The following is a 12,782-nucleotide window of genomic DNA, read 5'->3' as shown; positions in this document are numbered from 1 at the left end:
GCAGAGGGGCCGGTGGTGAGCCCCAGCACCAAGGACTAACGCGGGGGCAATGTCCCTTTGTTCTTCACCCCAACCCGAGCTGCTGGGAGGGGGGGTGATACCAGCTGGGGGTGGGTCTGCCCCCACAGGGTCCCCCCGACCCTGCACCCTCCCTCCCAGGGGCTCCCCAGTTTGTGCAGCCCTCGGGGCCGGGATGGCACAGAGGTGGCTTCCTATGGGTTTGCAGTTTTTGGTCCCTTGCTCCGGCAGTGCCCTCAGTACAGGGGTCCCTTGACAGCGCCCGGCTCCGTCAGGCGCGCCGAGGCGTACGCGGAGGCTCCGAGGCAGGCGGCTGGCTCACAGAAGCCCGGTAGCCCCGTGGGGCCAGGTAAACCCGGGCGGCCAGCATCCCCTGGGGCTCCTGGAGGGCCCCGTTCCCCGTCCTTGCCATCCAGCGCGTGGCCGGGGATGCCGGGGAGACCTGCGAGGGGAGCGTGGCCGTGAGTTGGGGTGCTCAGCTCCGGCTCCCAGCGCCTTTGGTGGAGCAGAGCATGGGACGTGCTGTCCCCAGAGCCGGCAGTGCCGTGGGGCAGGAAGGGGTGCTACGACTCAGAGATTTGTGGGATGAATCTGCCCAGGTTTGCAGGCATGGGACAGAAGCAACTGGTTTTACCCATTGCTTGGGACTGGGGCTGCCGTGCCCAGCAAGGGACTCGCTGCTGCTCCATGTGCCCACGGGGGCTTACCTGGGATCCCTGGGGGGCCCGGCATCCCTGGGTGTCCGCGGCCAATGTCTCCCCGCTCACCTTTCTCTCCACGCTTTCCTGTGGGGGGAAAAAAGAGGGAAGGGAAGGCCAGAGCTGCAACGGGAACTGTGAAGACACTGGAGGGGGTCTGTGGGGTGGGGGGGGCTCAGTATGGGTGGGTGGGGAAATATGGGGGTGGGAGGCAGGGTCAGCCCCAAGGGACATTTCTGTGTCCCATTGTTGCTGCAGGCTGCCCGGCACAGCATAGAGGTGAGTATGGCTTTGTTTTGGGGACGCAAAGAGAAAATACTGAGCTTTATTCTGCAGCTATGGTGCCTGTCACAATTGGGGTGGGGGTGGGAAAACGCATCCTGCAGACAGCTGCAAGCTTTCACGTCATTGAAAACCCCAACCCAGAGAACTCAGCAGGTGGGTGAGCCTGCCCTCTTTGGGCAGGGATGATTATTTCAGAACCTCCTTTGTTTTTTACCCCGACAGAGGCCCAGCCACACCATCCCTCCGCTCACCATCCCCGAGCACCCTGCCACCCACCGCCTACCTTTGGGTCCGATGTTGCCGATCTGCCCGGCAGCCCCCAGGATGCCGGGGACACCTCGAGGTCCCATGGGTCCATGTGGGCCTTGCTCCCCAGGTGGGCCTGGGGGCCCGGGAGGTCCGGGGGGGCCCATGGCACCGGCTCCCCCTAGGGCAGCTCTCTTGGCGCTCACGGCCACCTCCGCCAGCTGCTCTGTAGGGCAGAGAGGGGCCGGTGTGGGACGGGACACGGCAACAGCCCAGCTGGTGGGGTCCTGCTCATGGGGTGTGCGTGCACCAGGCACCACTTGCCCCCCTCACCTTGCAGCATCTTCAGCACCACGTCGACGATGTGCTGGTCCCCGGCATCCCGGCCCTGCAAGCAGCAAGAGGAGGGATGCACCATGAGGGGGCAACACACCTTCCTTCCCCAGAGCTGGCCCTGTCCTGCTCCCCCAGCCCAAAGCACCTCCCTGCACCCTTGTCCCCTTCCCAGCCCTTCTTTGTTTCCTGTTCAGTCCCAGTACAGGTGCTGCAGCCTCAGCTCATGCTGTGCCAGCCCTACAACCTGTTTGCCCTATTCTGCAACTCTAAAATCAAGCTTATGTTGGAAAAATTCTGTTCTGGGAAACAAAGGATACGTGCAAAGGTGCACGTTGGACCTAAATCTGCCGCCTTTGCTATGTACAGGGAGGAAAAAAAGAGCTGAGCTCCTCTTTTCTGGAAAGGTGGGCTCCTAAGTCCAGCTCAGCCCTCCTGGCGAGCTGCAACACGGGGCTTATTCTGACATAATCAGCTCAGCTCCAGCTGTCCGGAGGAAGCAGTCGATAAGGGAAGGTCAGGTAACAACCGAGACGCTGGTGATGCCCTCAGATCACCGCCTGGGTGGGCATGGGAGGTGCAGGGTGACCGGGGGATTTTGGGGTACTCACCGCTACGCCCCGCTGGCCGGGCATCCCCGGCACGCCGCGCTCCCCGACGAGTCCTCGCGGGCCAGGGGGGCCTGGGTAGCCTCGCACACCGGGTGTGCCCGCGTCTCCCGAGGGGCCTGGGAAGCCGAGCTCGCCCTGGACGCCTTGCTGCGGGGGGATGGAGCAGTGTCAGGGATGGTGAGCTCAGCCCCACGCTGAGCATGCACGGGGCTAAGGGTCACATCCAGCTCCATGGAGGGCGATCACCTCCAGCTGAGGGTCCCACGGAGCTGCCCAGCACCGTGGTGCAGGGCTCTGCTCACCCCCAGCAGCCGGTCACTCACCTGCCCCTTCGGCCCCGGCTCGCCCGATTCGCCCTGGGGACGGACACAAGAAATGCGATGGGGAAGCAGCACACATTTAGCAGTGCTATGGGGGAGGCACATGCACACCCCCCACCCCACCTCGAGAGCTGACCCCGTGCCCCCAGGAATGCCCACCAGGGTCACCCCTGTCCCCCGGCCCCTACCTTCTCACCCTTCACCCCTGCGAGGCCGTGAACACCGGGGTCTCCCTATAAGCAAAGACAAAAAAGCTGTGAAACCCCCACCAGCGCTGAATCCCGCTCCCCCCCATCCCACTGCGCTAGAGCTGCTGCTCCTCCACGCAAAGGCTCGCAGGGGGATACTCACGATGCCACCTTTGGGCCCAGTTTTCCCTGGGGAGCCCTGGAGAAAGGAGAGAAGGGGGTCAGCCAAGGAGCGGGTGCGTCCCATGAACACCAAGTGTCTGCTAAAAGCTCCCCCCAGCCCCGAACCCCTGCGCTGCAGTGAGCCCTGCAGCTGTCACCTTGTCTCCTTTGACTCCTGGCAAGCCTTGGGGTCCTGGGATTCCTGGCGGACCCTGCTCACCCTTGGGCCCCTGGAAATCGAGGTAGGAGAAGGAAAAGAGGAAAGTGAACGGCAGAAGCCCTGGGGAATGTCCTCTGCCCCCAGCCGAGCATCGTCTGCAGAGCGATGGGCTGCAGGGTGCTGCACCGAGACGGGCAGCTCTGACCCTTCCCACGGCTCCACCACCCTGACCCGACCCAAATCCCACAGCTGCGGGGACACAGGGCAGGATGGGAGGAGGACAAAGCCCCCGCTCCACTTCCGTGAGCTGGGGGGGTTCTGCAGGGAAGGGGCTCCGGCCCCATAAGGACAAAGCTCACTTTGGGGCCATTTTCCACCCTGGGAAAGCCCCCAAAAGGGGCCAAGCACTCACCCTGTCAGCTGCCCCACTCTGGCAGGGCAGGGATGAAATTCCTGCCCCCCCCGGGGGCTGCTAATCCCAGCACTATTCGCCCTGCTGGCTAATCCCTCACCCTGCTGCGATCAAAGCAGTGGCTCCAGCCTTGCCCCGAGCCGTCCCCCCCTGCACCCATGTCCCTCCCCGTGTGCTCACCGCTCTGCCCTGCTCGCCAGGGGCACCCACGAGGCCGCGCTCACCCCGGTCACCCTGCAAAGAGAACAAAGTCAGGGGCAGTGCCCGGCACGGCCGCAGCCCCCCCGTGCCCCCCACTCACCTTCAGCCCGGGGACGCCCTGCGGTCCCTGCTCGCCCCGGGGGCCGGGCTCGCCCTAAGGAGGAAAAACACCCGGAGCAGGGGGTCAGTGCTGCGAGGGGCAGGGGTAGTGCAAGGACTGCTGGTGCTGCCCCCACTGCAGGCGGGTGCCATTGTGAGCCCTTTGTCCTTCGCAGGGGATGCTGCAGGGGACGCGTGGCCCCATCCTGGCGCCATGCAGCCTTGGAAGGGCGGCTGCTGGCTGCAGTGTGTGGCCACGGAGGGGTTCAAGCCAGGGCTGGAGCCCCAGGGAGTGTAATGAAGGTGCTGAGCCGCATCCCGTGGGCTCCGGAGGGGTTTGTGACAGCAAACAGAGGGGAAAGCACAGCCCCGCGCTGCTGGGGAGGCTCATTTGGGTCTCTACTCACCAACTGCCCCGGGGCGCCGGTGATGCCTGGCTGGCCCCGAGCACCCACTTCACCCTGAGAACAGACAGAGCCACTCAGGGACGGGTCCCTGTCCCCCCCAGGGCTGCAGGAGGGGAGTGGGACGTGGGATGTGCTGCAAATGGGGAGGGGGGCACGGGAGGGGGACGAGGCTGCGGGCTCAGCCCCACACCCACCTTATCTCCTGGGCCACCTTTGCTTCCCGGCTGGCCCGGCAAGCCCTGCAGAAACACAGCAGGATCAGACCCCACGCCCCGGGCAGGGGGCACCCCCTGTCCCGGGGGGTGACATCCCCGCTGGGTGCTGGCCCCGTGCCCAGCACCCACCGGGGGCTCCCCTACTCACAGCCTGTCCCCGGTGTCCCGGAGGCCCCGGGCGGCCGGGCTGTCCTGCACTGCCCTGCGGGGAGGAAGAGGATGTCACCAGAGCAGGGAACGCGGCAGAAATGGGGTCACCGTGGTGGGACAAGGGGAGCGTGGTCCTTGATCTCACGGGGACGGCCACACTGCCAGGTGGGGACATGCCCCACCAAGGGCCAGGATCCTGTGCCACCCGCCGTCCCCGTTGTTCCCAGTATTTATATACTGGGACGAGGAGCAGCGGGTGCTGGTTCCCCAGTGCCCAGCAGCCCCCCGCAGCCCCTCACCTTCACACCGGGGATGCCCGGGGTGCCGTCCTTGCCATCGATGCCTGGGAGACCCTGCGAAAAGGGGGCGGGAGGCTCGGTCTGACACCTCCAAGGGGCCGGGAAAGGAGGGGAAGGGGAAGGAGCCCAGCAGCCCCGCGTGCCCCCGGAGCAGCCAGGTGCTTCTGCAGGCTCACAGCCCTGCTCCGAGCCAGGGTGCGAGGACACGAGGTGGCCCCGAAGGGACAGAGGGGACACAGAGGGGCTGCTCCTCACGCAGGGCTCAGGGCACTGCCAAACGTACTCACATTCTCCCCCTTGGGGCCGATGTCTCCTTGGGGCCCCCTGATGCCGCGGCCACCCTGCAGTGGGAGAGAGCAGGGGGGATTTCTGCAGCGCCCTCAGCGCAGGGGATGGGGCTGACGGGCACGGAGAGGGAGGGGGTGCCCGGAGAGCCCCTCTCCACACCAGGGAGCGGTGCCAGGCTGGAGAAAAGGGGCTGCTTGCATTGCCTGGGCACCGTGGGTTACCTACCAGCTCTCCCTTCTCGCCCGGCTCTCCTGGAGGTCCCCTGGGGCCTTCCCTGCCCTGCAGGGGAGAAAGAAAGGTCTGAGCGGGGAAGAGCAGGGCCACCCACCCACCAGAACCCAGGGTGAAGGGAGGGCACTCACCGGCCGCCCGGCCGTGCCGATGGTCCCCACCATCCCCTTGTAGCCGGCAGGACCCTGCAAAGAGAGCACAGAGGGGGGATTCCTCCCAGCCCAGCTCTGACCCCATAAGCTCCGACCCCATTAGTGAGACCTCCATCACCCGTGTTGGTGATGCTCCTGGCAAGCGGCCCCCAGCCCGCCCCTGCCCTGCCTTCCCCCGGCGCTTACCGTCTCGCCCTTGGGTCCTGCCATCCCCGGGTAGCCCCTCTGGCCCTGTGGTCCCTGGGGGGAGGAAAAAAAAAGCCAGGCTCAGCTGGAAGCTGCCCAGGTACCAGCCAGCAGCACCCGGGGGGAGCCACAATTAAAGCAGAATCCGACGCAGGAAATCAGCCACTTTGGGCAAACGCGAGGCGTTTTCGCCCTAATTCCGCCGGAGCCCAGCAGGCCCCTTTCCAGCTGTCGCTCCAATAACAGCAACGGCCCCAAACCGCGGCTGCTTCCCCCGGCAAAGCTCAGGGCTTCAAAGCAGTTTTGCCCTTTGCTGCTCCGGGGGGCTCAGCCCGGTAATTGCTCTGCATCTTCAAAGCGCTCAGCGGGCTCACGCGGCTTAATCCCCGCGTCCCAGCAGCGAGCTGGGCACCGCAGCCCCGGTTCGGCTGGGATGGGGGGGCTCAGCGGGAACAAGGGATTTGTCCCAGGTCATCAAGTCAGTCATTGTGACCCCCCAGCACTGGCAGCTCCACCGCTGGGAGGAGGGAGGTGGAGGGGACGATGGCTCCCCCTTGGTCCCAGGGGTTGGTGCAGGGACACACCGACACCACGTGCCCTGAGTCTGGGGGCATAAACCAGCCGCCCCCAGCCCCTGCTCGGCCCCGAGCACCCCAGGAGAAGAGCAGCAAAGAGAAATAAATACGGTACTGGAGGGCCTGGGATGCCTTGCTCTCCGGAGACGCCGACGTCACCCTTGGGGCCCTGGGGAGGGATGGGGAGAAGAGAGGTGAGAGCCAGGGTGAAACGCCCGGGGGAGCTGGGACCCCTCCCTTGGGACCTGGCAGGGGATGGGGATGGGGATGGGGATGGGGATGGGATGGGATGGGATGGGATGGGATGGGATGGGATGGGATGGGATGGGATGGGATGGAGCAGGATGGAGCCAGGTTCCCCAGAGAGCACAGAGCCCCATCCTCCATGGGAAGATCACCCCCCACCCTCCTCCTCCTCCCAGCCCTCATCTCCCTCCTCTCCTAATGACCTCTTCCCCACCTTCCCCCTTTCTCTCCCCACTGCCCCTTGCCCTCAGCCCCAGCTCCCCGAGCCTCCCACCCCTGTCCCTGCTGGGATGCCCCTGGGGACTGGCTCAGCCCCACTCACCTGCCTGCCCTGCTGGCCAGGCTCTCCCAGGGCACCGGGACGGCCTCTGTGTCCCTAAGGGCGAGGAGGAGGAGGAGGAGGTGAGCTCCCCCGAGCGGGGCAGCAGCTCTGCTCCCCCCGGAGCCACCCTGCCCACCACGTCCCCCCCAGGTGCCGGCTGGCAGCAATGCACCAGGGCTCAGCACCCCACGGCCGGCTCCGTGCGCGCGCATCGCCCCGCTGCTGGGCGGCCTGGAGCTGCCTGCGCCTCCGGACCGAGGAAGATTCCTTCAATCCTTCAGCCAGCCTCCGCAGCAATGGCAGGGACGGTCCCTGGTTGCACCCCGCTGGCTCCGGGGCTTCCTCACCTTCAGTCCCTGCAGTCCTTGGGGGCCCTTGGGACCCGGCGGGCAGTTGGTCGGGCACTGGTGGGGAAGAACAAGCACATGTTGGGCTGTGGAAGAGCCGTGCCCAGGCGCTGCTGCCCGAAGGACAAGCTCACGTGTGTAATGTCGAGGCTGGGAGATGCAGGAACCCACCGCTCGCAGCATCACTGCATTTTGGGACCCTGCTCTCCCCCCACCCAGTCACCAAATTACTGATGCATTTTGGGCCCGTGCAGCGTATGCTCTCCCAGCTGCTGGTAAGCCGTAAAAGCCTGTTGAAGGGGCGAGGTAATGGCAGCTCTCACCAAGAAATCAGCGCTGCCCTCCAGTCCTTGGATGTGTCCCGGGGGGCCCTGCGGGGAAGGAGACCATCAGCACCCGTGGGAGCAGACATCACGGGGTAAATGTGGCACCCGGGAGGGAGGAGTGTGCCCACTGAGCTGCAGCACAGGCTGGAGCAGCGCCCGCGTGGATACTCACGGGTTTCCCTGGAGGGCCTGGGGGACCCCGCGGGCCGTCGGGTCCTGGGTCACCCTAGGAAAGAACCCCAAGGAGAGGGGATTTAGGCCTGGGTGGGCAGCAGGTACTGCCAGAGCTGGCAGGGAGAGGGGCGACGAAGTGCCAGGGACCCCGGCTGTCACACTGGGAACGGGGGCATCCCTGGCTGTGAACTGGGGGGCTGATGGTGCAGGGGGACCTGGCTGCAGGTGCTGAGTCCGTCCCCGCTGTAGGGGATGCTCACGCACATGATGGGGTCTCCCACGTTCTCCCCAGGTGCCCCAAAGTGCTGAGAAGGGGACACTGGGTTTAGGGAGGGCTCCTGCCCTGCGCTCCCTCCAGCCCCCTCACCTTGGGTCCCAGCGCTCCGATCTCCCCGGGGAGTCCAACCTGGCCTGGAAGCCCCTTAAGGAGAAGAGAGACATTCAGCGAGTGGGGGAGGACGAGCCCCGAGACCTCCCTTTGGCGGTGCTGAGATCTGAGCTCTGGCAGCACCCCCCCCAAGCCGGGGGCCTGGCCGACCACCCCAACCCAAGCACAGCACTTACGGGCGGTCCTGGCAGCGAGGGGCCCTGCAACAAGAAGAGACACGGTGAGCCAAAATCTCCTGCCCCCCCCAAACCCGACAGCATCCCTGCTCCGTGCGGGGCGATGCCCATGCCACCCCCAAGGATGCATTGGGGGGGTCAAGGCTTTCCCCCCGCTCTGTTCCAGCCCCGTTTGTGGGTGCTGGAGCCAGGAGCGGGCGCATCACGCACGGTGCCGGTGCCCAGGGGAGAGGCGGATACTCACGGGGAGCCCCGGTGGCCCTGGGAGTCCGGGCTGGCCCTGCAGAGACAGAAGGGAAGACGTGAGGGTCTGGCCCACCCTGCCAAGCCCTGCTGCTGCTGTGGCAACTGCTAAAATCCGCCCCCCCAGCATCCCGTCCCCATGCCCCAGCGCTGACCAGTTCCATTGCCCCGGTCCTGCACCTGCGCGTCCCCTCCACAGCGCTGGGACGGCCCCAGCCTGGCCAGGGCCCCGCTCGCTGCAGGAGGGGCAGGTGGGGGCCCCGGGGTGATGGTCCCTGCCCTTACCTTCAGTCCTGGCCCCCCCATGGGCCCGGGCTCCCCTTTTGCTCCCGTGAGGCCCTACAAGAAGAGAGAGCAGGAGGTCACTGCCACTGCGCCCGCTGTCCCCTTGTCCCCTCCCTCCCCGAGTCCTTCTCCAGCATCCCGCGTTTTTGCTGGGGCTGTTCCCATGGCGGGGGGGGGGGGGGGTGCGGGGAGGGTGGGGATTTCTCTTTGTTACTCAGCAACGAACACGTCCCAAAACAAATTGGGGCTGGTGCCTGTGACAAAGCCGGGTGGCACGGGAGAGCTGGGGCAGCATCGCAGTGATGCTCCGAGCCCCCGGCTGCGTTAGGCCCGGTCCCAGCAGGCAGAGCTGGGACAAATCCTGACCTGCCCCATCCCTTGCTCAGCATCCTGAGAGCTGCCCCAGCTCGCTGCGAAGGGTTTCATCCCCCCAGCTGATGGCTTGAGCAAACCCTGTTGCCCGGGCTGATTCTGCACAGCGCAGAGCAGGCGGGGATGGGGCAGGGTGAGCCTGAGCTGAAATCTTGTGCAGGGCTGATTAACCTGGGTGATTGTCATCCTTGTTTATTACTGAGGAATAAATAAACCCCCAAAGGTTTATGAATTGACATCCAGAGACACAAAAGAGTTTGGGTTTCCTACTGATAAGCAGGTGAAGGTCTGATGCTCGCAGATGTGGATGTGCTCAGTGCCGCACTCGGGAGGGAGGCACCAAACCCACCACGCACCCCGCGTACCCCACAGCAGGGACGAGGCTCCAGCCCCTCTCCCCCGGCTGTGACACCCCCAGTTCTGCCGGGAAGGGGACAATGGGGACGCGAGGGTGCCACCGGGGTGGCTCCAGCAGAGCCGCGAGGCTGCTCTGGGTTTGTGCTGGAGGAAACGAGCCGAGGCAGGGCTCGGGGCAGGCGCTGTGGCTGAGGACAAGGGAACGTGTCCTGGAGCCTCTCTGTGCTCCGCAGGAAAGGGTGCCAGGGCTTTAAGCTGCACGAGGCTTCTCCACGCGTTGTCTGAGAGGAGCCAGCCCCGGTCCTGGCCAGCAGATCGCCCCCAGGACCCCCAGGCTCAGCACCCCCAGCCTGCAGCTCCCTGCGGGACCCCAGGCATTTGCTGCGCCGCGGTGCCGTGGGACGAGGGCCCGGTACTCACGTCGATGCCCGGCTTCCCTGGGGGCCCATCTGGACCGGGGGCTCCGGGCTCCCCCTTGGCACCCTTGAGAAGAAAATGGCCACGGTGCAAATTAGAAAGGGCTCCTCCAGGAGGGGCGAGACAACCGGAGGGCTCGGAGGGACACGGGTACTCACCGGAGAGCCGGGGGCTCCGGGCGAGCCTTTGTCACCCTGGGGAAAAGGAGGAAGGTTACAAATGGGGTCTGTCACCCTGCAGAGCTGGGCCCCGCAGCACGGGGTGCTCAGGAGCAGCTCTGTGCCTCCTGTGAACCTCCCAAAGGTGGTGCAAGGCTCCCGGGGCCAGGATGGGGACGGAGGTGAGAAGAGAGAGGGCTTTGGTGCGGTTGAAGGGTATAAATAGCACTAAAAAAAACACCCGGGGCCGGGGTGGAGCCCGGGGAGGGCAGGCAGAAAGGGCACTCTGAGGCTCACAGATCTCCCCTCTGTTCAGGCTCCCACCCCGCAGCCCCGGGGAGGCTCCAGGAGCCACGGCCGCTTGCCACAGCCCTCGGCCACGTCGCTGCTCCCTGGGCATCCGGCCTTGGGTGTCCTGCTGCCCCCAGTCCCCCTCCTCACTGGGCAGGACCATCCCTGGAGCCACCCAGACAGGGCTGCCCCGAGCACCATGGACCAAAAGCTCCCCAAAAAAGCATTTCAGGCCCCATTTCCCGAGGAGGCTACAGGCTGCTGTCCCCAGGCTGTCCCCAAGCGCCAGCTCCCGCTGCCACCAGCGCTGCCCAGAGCCACGGGGATGCTCCATGGGGGCCCCGCACCCCAGCCCTGGAGCAGAGAAGAGCAGGAACCCGTCAGCATCGCAGCCCCTGCCTCCACCGAGCCTCTGCCCCGGCACAATGTCCCCTTTGTGCCGCAGCCCCCCCCCCCCCCCCGCAGCCCGCGCGGGCTCCCCGCCGCCCGCACTCACGTCAATGCCATCCGCTCCCGGCACTCCTGGCGGACCTGGGGGCCCTCGCGGGCCGGGCTCTCCTGGTGGCCCTCGCTAAGGGGAAAAGGCAGGGGAGCCGGGTCAGGAAGGAGCAGCCGGACCCCGGGAGATGCTTGGGGTCAGGGGCTGCCTGGGGTGAGGCACTCGCCACCAGCATGCACCGGGGACACTTCTCCGGAGGGCTGGTACTGAGCGAGCACCCCGTGGCACCGGCTCTCCTGTCACCCCCCTGGGCCCATCGGTGCCAGCCTGTGCCCCCTGGGAAAGGCACGGATGGAGACACCTGGGGAATGAGGAACCCCCCCCCCCCACCCATGCTGGCGCAACGCCCCCATCCCCAACCCCATCGCTGCCCTTCCTCCCCTCCTGCCCTGCTGCCAGCGGGGCTCCGGCCCCGGCCAGGGATGGGGGCTCAAGGGGTTGGTGGCATTGCCCGCAGAGGCTCCCCTCTGCTTGGGGTGAAAGCTCGGCACCAGCACGTCCAAAAGGGGTTTTAGGTGCCCAAAGCCCCGGTGTGAAATGGGAACGGCGAGCTCGCTGGCTCGCTGCCCGGCGAGCGGTGAGCGCGATCGCGGCATCGCGCCGCGGCGGCTCACAAAAGCGCCATTCAGCCCGCGCCGAGGGAGCCCCCGAGCAGCCTGGCCTCCAGCTTTGAGGTTTTCACAGGAGCAGCTCCGCAAAGAAACCTCTGTTATCCTAACGGGGCGTCTGCGGGGAGGAGGCTCTGGTTGCAGAGCCCGAGCCCCTGCCGTTCCTGGAGACGAAAATCGGCGGCGGCTGGGTCTGGCACACCTGGGCTGCCGCAGCCCTCGAGGCTCATTTATTTTAAAAGATGTGTGAGGACGGGAGGTCGAGCTGCTTTGTTGACAAAACTGAGGGTGCCCTGGCTTCGCCTTGGAATTAAACCCTGCAGTCGGGGCCGGGAGTGAGGGCGAGCCCCCGGCAGCCCCGGTGAATGGCACCTTTGTGCTCCCCAAACCGTTTCCAAACGCTCCCTTGTCCCGAGGCTCCCGCGTCCCAGCTGCTGCTGGCCGGAGCCCCCCGGGCAGACGGAGGCAGGCAGCTCCGCGGGGAGATTTTCCCAAAGCTTCCCCTCCCGACCTCCAAACGGGACTGCTGGCGCTGCGGGGCCGTGAGGGCTCTCCTCTGCTCCGTGCCCCCCCGGAGGGACCCGCCGCAGCACCCGCTCCGAGGAGCCGAGGGATGCGGCCCCGTCGCTTCTCCCCGATTTTAATTCTCCTGCCTCTGGGTAAGTTCGGCCCCCCCAGGACCCCGGCCCCCTGGCCCCCAGCACCCCTCTCCCCTCAGACAGCCCCCGCAGAGCTCTTCAGGGGGGCTGAGCCCCCCTCCGGAGCCCCCGCAGCCTGGCTCCGCAGCACGTCCCAGCAAAGCAGAAGCAAAAACTCCAAAGCTAAAATTGGGATGCTGCTGGGGGGAACCCCCCCCCCCCGTCCCGAGGGGACGACGGAGAGGTTTGCTAACACGTCCCCAAGCCTGAGCCGCGCTGCCCAGCCCCGTCCCTGTCCCAGGGAGCTGGAGGGGCTTTGGGGACGGGGCTGGGGGTCCCGCCTGGGGCACGAGGGAGAAGCCGGCGGCATGCCGGGGGCCAGGCTGGAGGTCCCAGGGGTGCGCGGTGCTGCCAGCCGGCATCAGCACCGGGGGGCACGGGGACGGTCCCCTGGCACCCCCCCACACCCCAGCGCAGCACGGGGGGCTCGGGGGGGACAACTCACGAGCTGGGCCAGGCAGAGGCAGGCGTGGAGGAGCAGGCAGAGCCCGAGGCTGCGGCCGGCCATGGCGGGGGCGGCCGGCACCGAGCGGCGGGGGCTTCGGCGGGGGCTTCGGCGCGCTGCGGTGCGGCTGCTGGACTGCTCGGTGGGACGGGGAGGAGGAGGAGGAGGAAGAGGAGGAGGCGAAGGAGGAGGAA

The 12,782-nt window shown here is 66.5% G+C and overlaps 1 protein-coding gene across 1 annotated transcript; it reads right to left on the bottom strand.

Moving 5' to 3' along the window:
• Positions 1-254: 254 nt before the first annotated feature.
• COL9A2 (collagen type IX alpha 2 chain) lies at positions 255-12,666 on the bottom strand. Its single transcript, XM_035562085.2, has 32 exons — positions 12,589-12,666; positions 10,835-10,909; positions 10,048-10,083; positions 9,893-9,955; positions 8,744-8,797; positions 8,460-8,495; positions 8,216-8,239; positions 8,019-8,072; positions 7,650-7,703; positions 7,475-7,522; positions 7,152-7,208; positions 6,805-6,858; positions 6,352-6,405; positions 5,662-5,715; positions 5,455-5,508; positions 5,318-5,371; positions 5,092-5,145; positions 4,805-4,858; positions 4,504-4,557; positions 4,335-4,379; positions 4,141-4,194; positions 3,735-3,788; positions 3,614-3,667; positions 3,020-3,091; positions 2,863-2,898; positions 2,700-2,744; positions 2,515-2,547; positions 2,192-2,338; positions 1,581-1,635; positions 1,285-1,473; positions 726-803; positions 255-460 (listed from the first exon to the last, which is right to left on the bottom strand). Exons 1-32 carry the CDS (start codon positions 12,649-12,651, stop codon positions 255-257), a joined length of 2,064 nt encoding a protein of 687 aa, XP_035417978.1. The 5' UTR covers positions 12,652-12,666.
• Between the last annotated feature and the right edge of the window lie 116 nt (positions 12,667-12,782).

Source organism: Cygnus atratus, chromosome 23 (assembly GCF_013377495.2).
Source record: "Cygnus atratus isolate AKBS03 ecotype Queensland, Australia chromosome 23, CAtr_DNAZoo_HiC_assembly, whole genome shotgun sequence".
Taxonomy (NCBI): Eukaryota; Metazoa; Chordata; class Aves; order Anseriformes; family Anatidae; genus Cygnus; species Cygnus atratus.
This window is presented reverse-complemented; position numbering and strand designations above follow the sequence as displayed.

Excerpts from the sequence above, each read along its gene's own strand:
- COL9A2 (XM_035562085.2), bottom strand. The coding sequence starts at position 12,651 with ATGGCCGGCCGCAGCCTCGGGCTCTGCCTGCTCCTCCACGCCTGCCTC. Across the intron at positions 6,859-7,151 it reads AAGGACTGCAGGGACTGAAG|GGACACAGAGGCCGTCCCGG; the intron begins GTGAGGAAGCCC and ends CCTCGCCCTTAG. Across the intron at positions 461-725 it reads GGGCCCCCCAGGGATCCCAG|GTCTCCCCGGCATCCCCGGC; the intron begins GTAAGCCCCCGT and ends CTCCCCTCGCAG.